This window comes from Camellia sinensis, chromosome 3, assembly GCF_055761805.1.
Source record: "Camellia sinensis isolate YWXY chromosome 3, ASM5576180v1, whole genome shotgun sequence".
Lineage (NCBI taxonomy): Eukaryota > Viridiplantae > Streptophyta > Magnoliopsida > Ericales > Theaceae > Camellia > Camellia sinensis.
In genome coordinates this window covers 26884441-26903340 of record NC_138963.1, presented here as the reverse complement: position 1 = coordinate 26903340, position 18900 = coordinate 26884441, and the positions used below count along the sequence as shown (strand labels likewise).

General features: G+C 37.4%; 1 protein-coding gene across 10 annotated transcripts in view; it reads left to right on the top strand.

Annotated features, from left to right (window-relative positions):
* The window catches only part of LOC114308043 (retrovirus-related Pol polyprotein from transposon RE2), a 71685-nt gene that overhangs the window by 23685 nt on the left and 29100 nt on the right, over positions 1–18900 (top strand). For 2 of the 10 annotated variants that reach the window (XM_082919360.1, XM_082919355.1), the window contains exons 1-7: positions 1655–1948; positions 3355–3500; positions 4275–4462; positions 4604–4728; positions 4837–5124; positions 7537–7675; positions 10167–10415. In XM_082919360.1, the coding sequence (XP_082775486.1) occupies positions 5087–5124; positions 7537–7675; positions 10167–10415 (426 nt within the window). In that variant the 5' untranslated portion in view covers positions 1655–1948; positions 3355–3500; positions 4275–4462; positions 4604–4728; positions 4837–5086. Of the gene's footprint in view, positions 1–1638; positions 1949–2007; positions 2147–3354; positions 3501–4274; positions 4463–4558; positions 4729–4836; positions 5125–7536; positions 7676–10166; positions 10416–12326; positions 14725–18900 lie in introns of those variants that run through there. The other 8 variants (XM_082919364.1, XM_082919361.1, XM_082919359.1 and 5 more) reach the window with 8 other exon arrangements.

Sequence of the window (18900 nt, the reverse complement as noted above, 5' to 3'; positions counted from 1 at the left end):
TGATCCCGCAAGGTCTTGAGACTACTATAATAATCGGAAAAGGACCGGCTAGATTGGCGCATAGCAAAAATCTGCTCATATAGCTCATAGACCCGAGAGACATTACTCTGATTTGAAAAGGATTCAACAAGGGTGTCCCAAATTTCTTTAGAGATATCACAAAATTCCATGGTAGTAGCAACCTGTGGTTCCAAGCTATGCCAGATCCAACCCATAACACAGGAATCCTCACTACACCAATCATCATAAGCTTTGTCGTCAGTGGCAGTAGGGAGTTCACTAATGAAGCGGGATTTCTTCTTATCAAGAAGGAAAATTTTTACAGCATGAGCCCAAGCCAAATAATTGGCACCATTCAACTTCTTGGTAGTAATAGATTTGAGCATGTCATCATCTTTACTTACAGCTATTGCCTTAGGTTCATTTTCAGCCATGACAATCAATCACACAAAATACTCAATACAAGAGTATGAATGCAGCAGAATTCTTGCAAATAGGAATTACCCACACCAATCAGCACTTACAACCATGAGTATAGCCACTGGAACTAGTTCAATCAACAAGAATCCAAGATTACAGAGGCATGAGTGGAGAACCTATATTTACGAAACAGATTTGGACTCAAATTCAACCAAAAACACCAACCCACCAACACAAATCAACACTTTAAGATCAACCAAACCTTGCTAGATAAGTTTCAGCCCCTATATAGTAAGTTTCCGTAGGTAGAGGTTGGAAAATAACACTGCCGACTATGTATATACCCAGAAAGAGTCCCAGAAAGAGTCCAAAATCGAATGAAACATCAACCCAACTGTTGTAAATCAACAAAATAATAGCAAATAACACTGAAGGAGTGATTTTTGGCTCCCAAAGAGAGGATTCCAGCAAGTAGATTCAATAAAAAACAGTTCTAAGTCCAGATTTGTAGATTGACACCAAAAAAACGAAAAACATTCGAAAATAGAAAACTCATATCAGGGATGATAAAAAAATTCCACAAAAATCACCATAAATTTAAGGAGTATATTTCAAGTCTATGGGTGGAAGACTCGTCCGTACAGTGCTTACGTCATGCTGACGTCATCGTACGGCTAATGACATTAGCACGTCTCGGTCACCATCGATCTCCAGAGTCTGTAGAAACCTTTCTAATGAAGAGTAGATTGCTCTAATACTAAGTTAGAATGTAATTTAGGGTTGGGATTTAGGACGAAGAAGAAGAAGAAGAAGAAGAAGAAGAGAGAAATTTTATATATCTTGAATAATCATTAATTCCTCAACTTTACATCAGCCAAATATATATAGAAACCCTAACATAGCAATATGACCATCGTACCCTCAACTTACATAAATATTAACAAGAGAACAAAAGAACAAAAAATAAGTATTCTAACTATTCTAACACTTGTCATTTGGGGTTTTTTCTACAATATCTTGTAATGGCTTCCCAAAAAAGCATTTCAAATAAATGAAAGGGGACTAGTTCATAGAGAATATATTTTTCGTTGTAGAAATTTAACTTTGAGAAGAACTATATTCATTTTTTTTTTTTTGGAATAAATAAAGAAGTAGTTATAATTAAAAAAAATCAAGACGATGCAAGGAACCCAATAAGTACAATCAATGAAGAAATAAAGAGCTGGATTAATAGTCCCCAAGACCAAACTATGCAAGACGACCAATAACTTATTCTTCAAACGAGGGACTGAAGATGCTAACCCCTTGAACGTCTGACGATTCCGCTCGAGTCACACCAGCCACATTAGGCACAAAGGCGCCAACATCTCCAACACATCCAAGCCCTCTGATGCCAATTCCGTATATTCTAGCTAGGGTTTAGTCTTGGAAATGTTACTTTTAAGGATCAACGTTGGAGCACCTTCTATTTCCTCTCACAACTTACATGAAAGGATAGTGGCCTCTTTTTTCTACTTTGCTTAAAATGGTATTTGTCTTTTCCTTTCTTGTTATGTGAATGCTGCATGAATTGCTTTTTTGGTTTCTATTTTAGAATTAATAAATTGATGACTAGAGGTTGAAGTTTGAAAAGGCACAAGGATCCTGGTGTAGAACCAAGAACTCGAACATGGCACAACACACTAGAGTTTCAGAAATATATTCTCTCACAATAATTCTTTCAAAGGTAAAATGTTCATGTTCCACAACCTCCATATATATATAAGAGTAACATAGCTAATCAGGAAAATTAAAGAAACAAGAAATGAATAATTTGAAAACAAAATCTTCTAAAAATACTAGGGTTCCACACAACGTCTCTTGCGCCTATATTCCTTTCTTGATCCCCATTAGATCCATATCTTGCAAATATGATCGTAAATTGCAAATTGAATTCTTTTTATTGTTTCTTCATATATAGGACGACTGCAGAAAGGGAACAAAACTAAAGAAACAAACAAAAACCCTAAACTAAATTCTCTTAATTCGATTCATATATCAAAGCTGAATAACCTTAATACATGATGTCTATTTATAGGCATCCAAGAAACCCTAATTAAGCGTCCAAATAATTAAATCCTACCTAATAAGTAAACGTTCCAAGCAATTAAATCCTACATAATATTCTAATACTGTTACAATTTATAGAAATCTAAATTTCCAAATGTGCCCGATTCATTCCTCATTCAGGACCTTTTTTGTCTGCATCACGATGAGTGTACTGTTAATTGTTATTCTCTTATAAAGATATCAATGTTGATTTGGATTCATATGATATATAAGTGCATAATTTATTGTCTTTTAGAGTGGGTAGAGCTGTTGAATTCTAATTTTCTTGTCACATGAAAGAGAGCTAAAATATTGGTGCAAAAGATTTATGTCTTGCTTTGAATATGTTTTTGTTGGATGCTTGAAATATATTATCTTTATCCTCATGCTGTTTATTTTTCTAGTTGACCATTATAATGGAGCATTGTCATGCTTTTGTATTTTCTTTTGCTTTGGTGGACTTCTGGCATATTTTCTTTTATTAATAATATTTTGTACTTTTTTGCTGATTAAAAATAAATTATCATGTATTTGACTCAGTTCAACATTAAATTCTAATGATTTTATTTTCTTTCTTTTTGGTATGTATTTAAACTTGTTTACTCTTCCAAAGTCACTTCTACTTTGCTAAACTTATGAACTTATCATAGTGGCTCCCAGTCCCTCCAAAGGTACAACATGCTTACATTTCTTGTTTTGGTAATGAATTCAAACAAAATTATCTTCTTATGCTCCAGTATCATTTTTTAGTTGATGATAATTATTTTCTTGTTTGATAGTTACCACTTAACATGGAGTGATAATGAGAAAATCTCATTCTGCAATTGCTTTTTTACATTATGCTAGGATGGAAAGGATTTTGAGGCTGGGTTCAGCTTGGAATGCAGGGAAGAACTTGTTGATGATATGCAATCAACAGAGTCTCAACTAAATGTTGAAGTTGATAGAGAACATATTGCTTGTGCTATCTGCGTGCTTGGTGGAGAGCTATTGTAAGCGCCTCATTTTATTTGTATCTTCTTTATAGCTTTTGCTTCATAAACTAAATGTGTACTTGGTAGGTTAGATCCTTCTTAACTTGTTCATCTATCTTCTCTCGTCATGTTTTACTTTGCTATTAAAGACTGTGTTTGGTTGTGATTTCAAATCCCAATTCTACATCTTAATTCAAGCATTGTGTTTGGTTGTGATTCTGAAATGCTGTTTTGAGAACTCTGTACAGAACATCTGTGTTACTCTGCAACATCAGACGCGTTGTTCCTTTTTTTTTTTTGAAATTTATGCTGCGCGGGATGTCCACCCGGATGTCCTCTGAATTCCGGATTTTTTTTTTTTGCAATTGATTTATATAATCGGGAAAAATATTTTCTGAAATTTTTTAAATTTTTTATGTGCTTTAAAATAATTTTGAGTTGTATGTTTAGTTATGAGTTGTAAATTTTTGTATCACATATCAAATGTCACATCAATAATTCCCCACTCAAATCAAACCTCTTTTCCAAAACTATTTTCAAAACTCTTTACCAAACAAATTTTCTACACTCAAATCACAATTCTACAACACACAAACTCAAAGTACAACTCATACTCTCAAATCACATTTACAAAACACAACCAAACGCAGGCTCAATTTCCTATTTCAGTGTCTGTTTGCTGCTGTTTCCCAGTTGACTTTGCTGTTTTTTCCCCCCTCCTCCAACATGGCACATATTTGCTAGTACTCAGTCAGTTTTTGAAATATAATATACTGTTGAATTTAATTTTAGGTGCTGTGATGGCTGAGAGTGCAAAAGGAGCTTCCAGCTCTCTTGTCTTGATCCTCCTTTAACTTGTGCTCCTCCAGGAGTTTGGCATTGTATTTGGTGTGTTCAAAAGAAGATACAATTTGGTCTGCATTCTGTGTCTGAAAGTGAGTCCATCTTGGATGCTAGAGAGGTGGAGTCAGATCATGAAGGTAAGGCTCATGTACAGACTGTCTTTTTTTCTCTAAAGTATGTTTCAATTGTTTCCTTGCTTTATCTCTCGTGCCATTTACCTTGTTACTTGTTAGGATGTCATGGTGGAAAATAACCACTTAGTATTTTGGTGCTAGTAGTGCTGAGTCAGAAGCAGTACTTGGTAAAGTACAAAGGTCTTGCTCATGCACACAACCGCTGGATACCAGAAAAACAGTTGCTCCTGGAAACTCCAGTGCTTCTTACAAAATATAAGAGAAACCAGGTTCAATAGCTTTCTTGTCTAACTGTTATCCTGATAGATGTGATTGATGTTCCAAGGCTAAAAGTTACTGTTTTTTTTTTTTTTTTTTTTAAATATATTTTTTTCCAGATTACTAGGTGGAAAAATGAGTGGACTCTTCCACATCGTTTATTACAGAAAAGGTTGTTATGTTTCCCTAAACATTGTGATGAATATCTTTGTGGGCACGATGGTAAGGGCTTGGATTGCAATTATGAGTGGCTTGTGAAATGGACTGGCCTTGGTTATGATCATGCAACATGGGAGTTAGAGAATGCTGCATTTATGAAGTCACCTGAAGTTGTGCGACTCATAAGAGACAGTGAAAGTCGTCAGAAGAATGCAAAGAGAGTTTCATGCCTTTCTAAAGAAGATAAGGTGCTTCTGATTATTTGACTTCAAATAAAACCCATTATTATATGCTTTCAGCATATTTATCCAAAAAAAAAAAAAATGCTTTCAGCATTGTCATCTTTCATCAAATTTCTTCTTTTTACTTCATCTCTGCATAATTTCTGGTAATAAATTGATTTTATGTTGACAGCTTTGAAATTCTTCTGCTATCTTTTTTCCCCTGTCCAAGACTATTTTATAATTGTATGTTCTGTTTAATGGTAGGGACACCAGCAGTACTGGAAAGCTCTTAGCTCCATATTCATAAGATTGGCTACTAGTTTAGGTTGGCTACTTCTACCTTTGGGATTGTGACAGATATCAAATTAAGCATGACACAGGCAGCAAGCTGTGGGAAAAATCTGTATGTAAAATACTGTTGAATTAGTGGCCAATGGGTCGAGTTAAAACTGACGAACCTATTTCAAAGAAACACTGGTCAAGGTGGTATGTAGGATTTAATCAGAGGAAATTTGAGGTTATAATTGTTAGATCACCATTAGTCCCAAAAGCTCAAGCTTTTTAAAAATGGGACCAACTTTATATATCAAATTAGCACTCCCCTTCACATGTGACCATGTCTCGCATGTGAAGAGGCAAATAAACTAAGTGAACAAGATGCATGAACACAAGCATAACAGAGTGCACAATGATAATGAGGGTGACAAGACATGAATCTAGGACCTCTTGGAACTAGAACTTTGATACCGTATTAGGTTACCAATAGCTTAAGCTGTCAGGAAATAAGCCCAATAATATGTGTCAAGTTAACAATAACATAGACCATTGCACTAGCATGCTTGTGACTTAGACCTTTTTCATGGGCTGTGTTAGGTCCCTTCTGTTGTCAATTCTGCGGAACAATCACTTTTCAGTTGAAATTCCTTGTCCTGTTTGCTCTTGGATAGCTTGAGCGACGACATGGTCGCTCGAGAGAAGATGCCTTGCTCTTAGTAATTCAGGCCCTCTGCAAAACTTCCGTGAGCTCGCATTCTTCGCTTGAGCGCACATTCGGTGGTTGCTCTAGCGAAGGCACTTATGTGCGCGTGCGTTCTAGGATCGTTGCTTGAGCGACCAGTTCTTCGCTTGAGCGGTTTGTGCGACCCACACTGCTATATAAGGCATCTTATAAAGTTGTTTAGGGTTGCCTCTCCCACATCCGAGTTTGCAGCCTCAAGAACTCTTGAGCTATCTGCTAGGGAGCCTTTTCATTGTTTTCCTTGATGTCATTGTGGGATTGCTATCTCATTTGGATTGATTTGTATATCAAGGAGCTTGCTACCATTCAACCATCCAGAGTGTTCATTGGTGGATTTCGAGGAGTTGAGCTTGAATGCTTTGAAGGAGTTCAAAGCAGCTCATTGTTATGGATTCAACACCGTGCTATTCAATCCCGTGATAAAGGTGTTGGTGAAAGCGGCACAAGGAGTGGAAGACAATCCCAGAGTGTGTTGGGTAATTGTTTGTACTCTAGTGTAATCTTGTGACGAAGGCGTTGGTAAAAACGGCACAAGGAGTGGAAGACAATCCTAGAGTGTGTTGGGTAATTGTTTGTACTCTAGTGTAATTTCATTATCTTCATAGTGGATTGTTTGGTGGCCTTTGGCTTGTGGTTTTTTATCACAATTGGAGGCGCTCCAATTGTGATTTTTCCACGTTAAATCTTGTGTTGATTTATTAATTGTGAAACTACAATCTAAATCACTTTCGTACTGCTAGATGATCTAGATTGTAAGCTTTGCGTGTTTGGGATTATTGCAATTAAATCTATATTGAATTCGCGAATCACTTAGGTTTTTCATGCTGGATCGGGCTTGGAAAGAAGGCCATATTCATATAAGACTCTCATAAGGCCACTTTGACACTAAGAAAGTATTGATCTACTCCCTGTCCTAACTTGACCATAGTTATGAACTGTTCTGAGCTACTAACTAGGCCTTGTAAATGAATCAAATTTATCAAAAAAGTAAACACCTATGCGAATGGCACATAGTTGCACCAAGCTGCGGTGGGGAATGGGAGGGGAGCAAGGGCCCTATAGAAATAGTTTAAGGTTGGTGGCAGGAATAGGGGCAAGATGGGAACGAGGCCCCCATAGGAGTTTCCTTTTACTAAGGAATGGCACGCGAATGCAGTATGTGCTCATCTCGATGAACTCATTGCCCCTCATCATCATCCTGAAACTATCTTATTGTTTGCTGGCTGATGATCCAGGAGTTAAAACAGTAGGGTCTGCTATTATAAGTTAGGCGTTGGCACCTCTATACTTTACCTTTGGAAAAAAATTAGGAAAATTAATTACTATTTCTTGGTTATGTTTGTAATCCTTTGGCATATACTCTTTTGTTACCTGTGTGAGATTTATGCTTACAAATAAAAAAATTGCTGGTTCTGCAGGGAAGGGAAATTACCTTTTCTAAATTGTCAGCCTCCATCTGGAGGTTTGCCTGGAGTAAATAATCAATACGTTAGTTACATCAATAAGCTTCGTGAATGTTGGTACAGCGGGAAGAATGCTGTTGTTTTTGACAATCAGGTAAATACTAGATTTGCCACTTTGTCAAGTTGCCCTAATTTTCTTCTCTGTTTTTATTCCTACATCATGATGTAGCTATTTTTTTTAGTAGTCACCAAAGGATCAGTAGGCATGAGCTCAAAGGGTTTATAATTTCCTATTTTCCTTGTGGCGTATAAATCTATAAATAATAGCTTAGATAGCTACCTTTATCCTTTTGTTTTGTAACTGATGTTGAAGTTGAATGGCTTAAAATTCAGTGTCGGACATAGCTTTGGACGGCATTGGAATGACGTATCATGAGCATCACTTCTCAGTTTTGCATGCAACAAAACGCTAGAAATAGGTTCTAATATGATTAAAAAATATTTAGAAAATACATGCTATGAACACATGCATCCATATAATAGATAACATATCGTGTTGGTGGACGAGACTAGAGAGGGAGGTAACATTAAGTTGGAGATTTAGAGAAAATCACTTGAATTTAAAGAATTTGGGATAAATAGAACTAAGGCATAGTATATGGAGTGTAATTTTAGTAACAGTCACAATGGAAGCAGAGAAGAAATGAAGATTGAGAATCAAGAATTATCTAAGAGTGAACATTTTCGTTATTTAGGATCAATTATCACAACGACTGGGGAGATTAGAGTGGATGTGGTCTACAGAATTAAAGCGGGATGACTTAAGTGAAGGAGTGTGTCTGGAGTACTGTGTGATAAATGAGTACCCATTAGACTAAAAGGGAAGTTCTATAGAATGACTATTACACTAGCAATATTGTATGAGACGAAATATTGGGCAACTAAGAAACAACATGTAGATAAGATGAGTATTGCTAAGATGAGGATGCTAAGGTGGATGTGTAGCAAGACTAGGAAAGACAGAGTTAGGAATAAGTATATTCGAGAATGGGTGGGAGTAGTACCGATAGAAGATAAGTTGAGAGATAATAAATTGAGATGGTTTGGTCATATGCAACGGAGACCAACAGAGGCAGTAGTGAAGAGACGCGATACAGTGACGGTAGATGGTAGTGTTAGGGGAAGGGGTAGACCTAAATTGATGTGGACTAATATAGTAAATAGCGATATGAATCTTTTTAATTTGACTAACGAAATGACCTTAGATGGAGTCAAGTGGAGAAGAAGGATTCATGCAGCCGACTCCATTTGATGGGACTTAAGGCTTGGTTTGGTTTGGTTTGGTTTGGTTTATATGATGCTATATCCATAGCCTAAATCACTACATTCACAAGCCTTGTCTCACTTCAGTTGGTCCATCATGTGAGAGTGAAGGCCATGGATATAGTCCTTACCACAAATAAAACTTGCCTCTAGCATAATAATGCTAAGTGTTAATTACGTATAATGGACAATATCCATGTATGTGTATATATGTGTGTGTGTGTGTCTTAACAGTGTAAATTAATGATGCAGAGCAGAAGCACATGGCATACTACAATATTAAATGGCACTTGGATAGCTAATTTTAAACGATGTTTATATAAGTATAGAAAGATAGTGTGAAATGGGTAAAGAGATAAATCAGCCATCTCTTCTTTCTATCTCTAATTTTTAGTTTCCTTGAAAATTGTTAAAAAAAATAATAATAAAAAAAATGCTTAAAAGAGTTTTAAATGAAGCTTTAAGCCCTAATTTCTTATAGTGAGATGCTATATGATTATTTAGTGCTCCTTCAAAGTGTTTTATAGAAAAAAGTATATTATGTTCTGAAAATTAGCCTGTTTCTTTAACTGAAGGGTTGTCTTTATCTCAGATTGTTCAGGCAAGTCCACTTGGTTTTGTGTGGTGGTGATAGTATCACACCTTTGCAAGGACATGGTTTTCATTTCATACAAACCCTCATAGTTTTACTATGTTTTTCTCCCATGTCAAACTATCATCTCATTCCTTTTAGGGATAGAAATGAATTGGATGTCTCATCTTTTTTTCTTTCAATGCCTTGCTTTGATGAGAAGTTTTCAACTTGGGAAGTAGGCAACAAAGTCAACAAAGGAAATGTTGATCTGTGGAAGTCTAAGCTGGTAGGTGCTGGATGATACCAATAACCCTTTCTAATACCAGAATAGCCTAAGAAAACACACAATTTTTCTTTCTTCCTTTAGCATGAGTATAGATAGAGCACATCCAACAGGTTGGAGTGATGGAACATAGATAACAGAGTATGCTAACAAGATAAGGGCATTAGAAGTTTTCTTGGGCAGCATATAAGACCTCATTTAATCAAGTTCTGATTAAATTTGAGTCCTACTTTATGGTTTTTGTTGCTTATAATTTTTTTTTTTTGGGTTGGCAATTTGCTGCTGGTATAGTTAATTAATTTTTTCTGATGTTTTATGAGATACAAGTATTATGATTGTTGATTTCTGAATATGCTGGGTTGTCTCTAGTTTCCCACTGTACTAATGATGCAAAAATCTTACAGTTGCCTTATTTAGGTAAAAACTTTGACTGCAACTTACTAGTTTGGTGATTGAATTTTGCAGGAGCGGGTTGTAAAGGTGATCTTGTTCATATTATCCTTGCAGGATGATACCTTGCCTTTGCTAATCATCACCACTTCCACCTCTCTTTGCATGTGGGAAGCTGAGTTCTCAAGGCATGAATCATCTATAAATGTTGTTGTGTACAAAGGGAGCAAAGATGTTCGAGCTAGCATTAGGTCTCTAGAGTTTTACGATGATCTTGGTTGCGTAATGTTTCAAGTACTATTATCTCCTCCTGATGTTGTTGAGGTACTTCTGTTAAACCTTCTGACTTATCTTTGTATTGTGAATTATGTAATTTATATTATTCATTGAGGATAGTTTAGTCCTTTAGGTTGTTAGGGTTTGATTCTATTAGATTATATATTTGTACTCTTTTGATTGATCATTCAAGAATTAATATACACAAGTTTGTTATCATGGTATCAAAGCCACGACCCAGATGTTAGCATACCTTTCGTAGGTCATCATCGACCATTGCTGCCTCTTTCTCTCTCTTTGCAAGGCCTTCGCTAGGGTTCTCTGTGGTCTCTGTTCTCTTCATCGCACTTCGCTTTTCTTGGTTGCTAGTTCTAAGCCCTAGGTTGCGTGTCTCATCTGGCTGCGTCGGAGCCCTAGGTCATCATTGACCATCGCAGCCCCTCATCTGGTTCGATCGAAGCTCTCTCTTCATTTGGTTCAATCGAAGCTCTCTAATTCCTCTGTGTGACTTGGATTGGTGATCTCTCTGCTCTACTTTCATTCTCTCTGATTGATATTTGTGGTGATAAGGTTATTATAAGTTACTTAATTGGTTCTGTAATTATAGCAATAGCAACTTTGATTAGTCATTTTGCTTTGGTTTTACTGTGTTGCTTAATTACAGCACTAAGACTGATGATAAATTGCAAGCTATCACCATTAAGTTAGATGGTACCGATTACTCTTATTGGTCTCATGTAATGAAAAATTTTTATAATGGGTAAAGGCATGTGGAACTATGTGATTGGTGTGACTATTAGACCTATGGAATCTCAAGAAACTGAGGCCGATGTTGCTAAATGGGATCAAGAAAATGCACAAATTCTTATTTGGTTTCATAATTCAGTTCAAACTATCATTGGTATGAATTTTTTCAAATATTCTACTTCTAAACAAGTTTGGGACTTTTTGAAAACTATGTACCTTGAGTCTAACTTTGCAAAACAATATAAACTTGAGATGTCTATTTGCAGTGCTAGTCAGAAAGATAAGTCCATTCAAGAGTTGTACAATGAGATAACTACTTATTGGGATCAGCTTGCTTTGATGGAATTGTCAGATTTATAGTTACTTGACAGTTATAACAAGTATCAGGAGAAGTAACATCTTGTTCAATTTCTTATGGCCTTTTGTGATTAATTTGAGCCACTTCGGGGAGCTATTATTCATTGGTCTCCCTTGCCTTCTGTGGATGGTGCTGTTCGTGAGCTTATTGCGAAAGAAACTCGGTTTAAGGTGGCTCATGGTGCTCTTGCTTCTCAGTCAGTTTTTGTCACTCCTCTGCTCTTGGCCACCCCACCTTCTCCTTTACTTCAGGTTACTGGTAAGCCCAAGCCTCGGGTTTCCATGGATGAGTGCAATTTCTGTTATCAGAAAGGCCATTGGAAACATACTTGTCCTAAACTTTTGCAACCTAAAGGTCGTTCATTTGGTCCACCATCTCCTGAGCCGACATCTTCGGGATCTCGCTGATCTGCCGCCTTTTCTGCACCAGGTTCTAAGAATGGTCCGTCTTCCAATATGCAGTCTATGTTTGAGGAGTTCAAGTCTTTCATGGTAGCCAATCCAAATCTTTCATCCTAGGCCTCCGCTATGATTACAACTCAGTTAGGTTGGTCTAGTTCATCCTCTTCAAGTAATATCCACACTTCGTGGATTTTTTATTCTGGTTGTTCACATCATATGACCCCTGTTGCATCTCTTCTCAATAATTGTGTCTCCCCTTCTTCTTCTATCATTATTGCTATAGCTAATGGTTCTTCTATACCTGTACACTCTATTGGTTCTATTTCCTCTTCCCATTTGTCTTTTTCTCCTATATTTTATGTGCCTCACCTCTCACTCAGTCTTATTCTATTAGTCAATTATCTGATTCCGGTTTTGACGTTGTTTTCTTTTTTTTCTCATTGTGTTGTGCAGGATCGGGTATCTAAGAGGCAGATTGGGATCGGGTGTAGAGTTGGAGAACTATATATCTTGGACAACTTGCATATTCCTCCAAAAGTGTCTTCTACTGCATTTTCTTCTTTTTGTTTAAACAATAAGTCTTCTTTATTTTATATTTGGCATTCTAGGTTAGGTCATTTGTCAAGTGATCGGTTGAGGATGTTAGTTCGGTCTGGACATTTAGGCAATTTTTCCATTAATGATATTTCTGAGTGTCGTGGTTGTAAACTGGCTAAAATGTCTGCTCTTCCTTTTAATAAAAGTGGTGCTATTTCTTCTCCTTTTCAATTGGTTCATACTGATGTTTGGGGTCCTTCCCCTATAGTTACCAAGGGTGGTTCGCAATATTATGTCTTTTGTGGGTGATTACAGTCGGTTTACTTGAGTTTATTTGATGACTCGAAAATCTGATTTTTACAAAATATATTCTAATTTTCACTCCTTGATTCGCACTAAGTTTTCCACCATCATTAAAGTTCTCCGTTTTGATTTAGGGGGTGAGTATTACTTGTTTGAGTTTGAGGAGTGTTTAGCTACTCATGGCACTATTCATCAGTCTTCATGTTCTAACACTCCTACCCAAAATGGTCGAGTTGAGCGCAAATATCCCCATCTTCTTGATACAGCTCGCTCTTTGTTGCTCTCATATTTTGTCTCGTCTGTTTTTTGGGGAGAAGCTGTGCTCACTGCTGCATATCTTCTCAATCGAATGCCTACTCCTCTTCTCTCGGGCTCATCTCTGTATGAGCGTCTTTTTGGTGTTACTCCCAATTATTCTCTTCTTCGTATTTTCGATTCTGCATGTTTTGTGCTCCTTCCTAAACGGGCGCGCTCTAAGCTTAGTTCTCGTTGTGTTCTATGTGTCTTTTTAGGGTATGACATTAATTAGAAAGGTTATCGGTGCAATGATCCTGCCACCAAAAAGCTATATGTATCTAGGCATGCCACTTTTTTAGAAAAACTACCCTACTACACTATACCTTCCACCCCTGTCCCTATTACCAAGGATGAATTGGTTCACATTGGCCCATTTCCTCCTGATGTTTCTCACAATGAGTTTGTTTCTGATCTTGAGGTCTCTACTTTGCCTCTTACTAGCACTTCTGATATCTCGCCAGCTATTTCTTCTCCAGCTCTCACTTCCCCTGCTCCTCTTCTTGTTTATCAGCGCTGCAAAGCACTTCCGAGCTTGCCTGTCTCTAGCTCTACTGTCCCTTCGGCTGTTTCTTTGGATCCCGCTCCTCCTACACATCGCTTTCCAAAGCGAGACCGTCATCCTCCAAACTGGTATAGTTTTGATAATACATGTTTTTCCCTTTTCTATCAGTCTTTTCTTTTTTGTCTTCATACTTATTTTGGGCCCAGGTATTAGAAGGAAGCTTGTCATGATCCCAATTAGATTGCTACCGTAAATGACGAGTTAACTACTTTGGCTAACACTCAGACTTGAGATTTGGTTCCATTACCTGCTAGCAAGAATGTTGTAGGTTGTAAATGGGTCTATAAGGTCAAAACCCTTTCTGATGGTTCTTTGGAACGGTTGTTTGGTTGCTTAGGATTTTTCTCAGGAGTATGGGATTGATTACGATGAGACTTTTTCCTCCGCTGCCAAAATGACTATAGTTCGCACTCATCTCTGTTGTTGCTGCCCATCACTGGCCTTTGTTTTAACTAGATGTCAAAATTGTTATTCTGAATGGATATCTTGCTAAAGAAGTGTATATGTGCCCTCCATCGGGTCTCTCTCACCCTCTTGGTGTTGTTTGTCGTCTTTGCCGTGCTCTATATGGTCTCAAGCAGTCTCCTCGTGCTTGGTATGAGCGATTTTACTCTGTCACACTTCAGCTTGGTTTTCGCCCTAGTCATCATGATTGTGCTTTCTTTGTTCGGCGCACTTCTGTTGGCCTTGTTCTCCTTCTCTTATATGTGGATGATATGATCATCACTGGTTCTGATTATAGTACTATTGAGGAGGTTAAGCATCAGTTGTTTTAGGAGTTTAAGATGAAGGATTTGGGGTCTCTTCAGTATTTGCTTGGTATTGAGGTTGCTACTTCTCCTACTGGGTGTCTTCTCTCTCAGACTAAATATGCCCGTGATATTCTTTCTCGTGCCAATCTCACTAATGACAAAATTGTTGACACTCCTCTTGAGTTGCATGCTAAGTTTTCTATTTCTAATGGTGTTCCTCTTGAGAATCCTACTTTGTACCGCGAGTTGGTTGGGTGCCTTATTTATCTCACCGTTACTCATCCGGATATCTCCTATGCTGTGCACATTTTCAATCAGTTTGTTTCTGCTCCTTGTTCCACACACTGGGCTGCCTTACTCTGTACTCTGCGCTACCTTCTTGACACTTTGTTGCAATATTTGCTATTATCTGCCTCTTCGGACTTGCCTCTTCGGTTCTTCAAGTAATCTCAACACTATTTAAATTTATTTTTTAATTTGATAAAATTACAAATTTAATATAAAATTTAATCCCAACACTATTTAAATTTTTTTTTTAATCCCAATACTATTAAATTTAATCCCAACACTATTTAAATTTAATCCCAACACTATTTAAATTTAAATTTAATCCCAACACTGTTTAAATTTAAATTTAACCGCAACACTGTTTAAATTTAAATTTAATCCCAACTCTATTTAAATTTATTTTTTAATCCCAACACTATTTAAATTTATTCCCAACACTATTTAAATTTAAATTTATTCCCAACACTATTTAAGGATAAAATCGACATGAGATCTGGAAAAAAGGTTTGTACTTTCTTCTTTGCTATATATTTTTCTAGGATAGTATATGATCCCAATATGTGACATAGAACAAATAATTTTCCTAGCCGTTTAGTTGTGTTTCTGTTTTTAGTCTTTTTGAAAAGCGAAGACAATGAAAAATTCTAAAAATGGCCATAATTTTAATATTTATGATTATATATACATATGAATACTCGAATGTTTTCATTTTCTGTCATCTGTTTTTCATGTGACATAAAACTGGATAATTTTCCTATATAGCCCTGTTTGGTTATGCTTTTGTTTTCTTTGTTTTTCATGCTTTCAAAGAAAAAAAAAAAAAAAGGAACAATGAAATGTTAAAATAAAAAAAAAAAAAAAAGTGAATTTTTTAATTGCTAAGCAAAAATGGTTTATGAAAATTCGAAAAATAATTCCTAAAAAGTGGGTTTTGTTCATTACAAAAATTTAATTAAATCAAAAATAGTTCACCAACCAACCTTTTTATGTTTGTTCAAAAAACAAAACACTATCCTTTTTACCTGTTTTTTGAAAACAAAAATAGAAAATGAAAACAGAAACAGGCCTAACTAAAGTTTTCATAATTGGAAGAAATGAACCCAAGTCAAGAAAGGAACAAAACATAATGTCGGTACTCAAGTACAAATAGAAAACTCAATACACTGGCCTATTGTGGATTATAAAAAGACCCAAGTGCAAATACTTTAGTAAAATTAAAAGCAGAGGACCTACATATTTTGTTGCATTCCTACATTGCACTGGTCTGTATTGGTTTTACTATTAACAAAAAGAAAATGCAATAAAGGAAGAAAAATGGGTGTGAAATGGCACTTGCAATTGACTAATAAAGGTTTAAGTAAGATTCCACCTAAGAAAGGAACATAAGCCCATTTGTCATCTTCTTTCAATGAAAACAGAAGCCCAGTTGACCTACATATTTTCTGTTTTTTGTTTTATATTTCAAATTCACGGCATTTAACTGCTAAGTAACACAATCAGGTAGAGTATTAAGATGGTAAATAGTACAACAATCTACCTGCTGTCCCCTATGAAGTCAGTGGAGACCACATCGTCTTCGGTGAACCCCAAAATACCCTTGAGTTTGCCCTCAGATTTCTCCCTGAAATTAACCAAGAAAGAATAAAAGACCTCATCACATGCTGTAGAAAATTTAATGTATAAAGAGAAATAGAGAATTGTATAGATATTGATTGTATTATTGATAGATGTATTGAATGTTACAATGATTCCTATATATAGAAGAGTAGGTGGTAGTAGGTGGTAGATGGAGTAGGTAAAGTGGAGGTGGTAGTGGTGTAGTGGGTTAGGTTTAGTGGGTGAAGTAGGTGATAGGTTTTAACAGCCCCCCGCAAACTCAAGGGGGATAGGAACTAACCAACTTGAGTTTGGAGAGAGTAACAAAACAAGAAAAATACATAAAAATAAAAGAGGATAGGAGACACTATATGGTCGTGTCAGACCATTGGTGAAGACACTGGATGGTGGTGTCATAACGTTGTAGAGGACACTGTATGGGGGTGTCATAACGTTGTAGAGGACACTGTATGGTGGTGTCATAACGGTGTAGAGGACCACTGGATGGCGGTGTCAGACCGATGTAGAAGACAGTTTATGGGGTCATGTCAGACCGTTGTAGCAGACAATGTTGTGACAGTTGTTGTGACAGTTTACGGAGTCTTGCTGGACCCTTGTAGAAACTAATCGGAATCAATGTCGGGACAGTTTATAGAGTCTTGTCGGACCCATAAAGGAGCTAACCGGAATCAATGTCGGGACAGTTTACAGAGTCTTGTCGGACCCATGAAGGAGCTAACCGGAATCAATGTCGGGACAGTTTATAGAGTCTTGTCGGACCCATGAAGGAGCTAACCGGAATCAATGTCGGGACAGTTTACAGAGTCTTGTCGGACCCATGTAGAAGACAGTTTATGGGGTCATGTCGGACCGCTGTAGAAGACTGTTTACGGGGTCATGTCGGACCAATGTAGAAGACAGTTTATGGGGTCATGTCGGACCGGTGTAGAAGACACTGTATGAGTGTGTATATAGGCTGCCCAAAAGATATACATGTAGATATATATATCGAGCCCGCAAAAGTTGCGCCCTCAAAAGGCGCGCCCACTTTATCAAAAGATGTGCCCGACAGAAATCATCGAGCGGCGAGCCATCAAAAGGCGCGCCAGACACGCGGTGATGCACGTGACCGACAGAACGCGTGTCGGCCTCTTCGTCAGGGTCTTTATAAACCGAAGCGGAGGCTGAGGCTTGGAAGCATAACAAACCAGTTGAAACCTCTGCATTCTCAGAGAGCTTGTCTCGAAGAGCTGCAAATCTTGAAACACTCTGTAACCAACCCTGTCTGACAGTACCAATCGGTAATCGCTGCTTCTCTGAAACACTTAGCAACTCAAAAACATGGCCTCTTCTTCCCGTCCAGCTACCCAGAACATGGCCTCTTCTTCTCGTGGTCTGCTTACTCTCTTTCCCGACCTCAACGAGTCCACAAGAGAGATAATCGGTGCGGTTGACCTTGAACCTCAACCAAACGCCCCTGAGTTTGCTCCGTTGACCTTTCCTATGCGGTCTGTGGAGCAAAGAATGGCAGCGCAATCAGATATTGAGGCGAATCAGTATACTTTGAAGTCATGTGTGGAAACCATGACTGCGGTCACAAACTTGTCGCACCGGCTGCAGAGTAGGACAAATGAGGTGCAGCAGTTAAACGCCCAACTGGCTCCAACGCATGTATAAGGATGCGCGAGCAGAGATAAGTGTGCTAAAGGCGGAAAATAAGGAACTGAAGCGGAAGGCCACCGTTATGTTCCGATTTGGAGGTCCGCCATATGCTGCAGTGGAGGAGCAGGGAGTAGTGATCGTGCCCAGTGGAGTGGGTGCGGGAAACACAGAGGCAGCACCGGCAAGGGCCGCCCAGGACGGAGGCAAGAAAAAGCGACCCGCAGCAGAGTAGAGAAGCAAAATCCCGCCTGTGGATGTGGTTGTTTTGTGTGTGTTTTTTTTTTTGTTTTTTTTTGTGTGTAAAATGCTGATCGGGGTTGATCCCCGGCATGAAGAAATGACAAGTTTGTAAAATGTTTTTTTTTTTTTTTTTTTTTTTTTTTTTTTTTTTTTGGGGGGGGGGGAGTGTTGTGTTGAAAAAATAAAAATAAAATGAAAGAAAATAAGGGAGAAAGAAAATAGATAAAAAAATATGTATAGATGGATTATATGAAAAATATCAGGGTGATTGTTTCAAAAATAAAGTGGGGGTATGTAAAAAGGAGGAAAAGTGATTTGGAAAAAATAAATAAAAAATAAGTGATTTTAAAATCAAATGGAGGAGAGTTTGAGTAATAGAATATAATAAAAAGAGATATATATATATATATATATATATAAAGTAAAGAAGGTGGGGAACAACATGATAAGGGTGTATTTTAAAATGATAAATAAAAGAAAGTTGAAGACAACATGATACCGGTGTGTATGGATGTGATAATGAGAGTGAAACAAATTTGGTGAGTGTGATTAAATAAATAAAAGAAGAATGGGTGTGCTTTCCTTAGTGCTCCTCTCTCTGCCTTCAAAGTCGAGATTGGTCTCTCCAAACGAAGGCTCAACATTCAAATCATTGTAGTCCTCTGAAAAGGTTCTAACCATGTGCCACAAAATTGGCCCCACCATTATTTGCCTGATAGATAGATGGCTGGAAGCCCTTGACAACACCAGCACCACATATGGACAAATGCATACACACACAATCACAGCG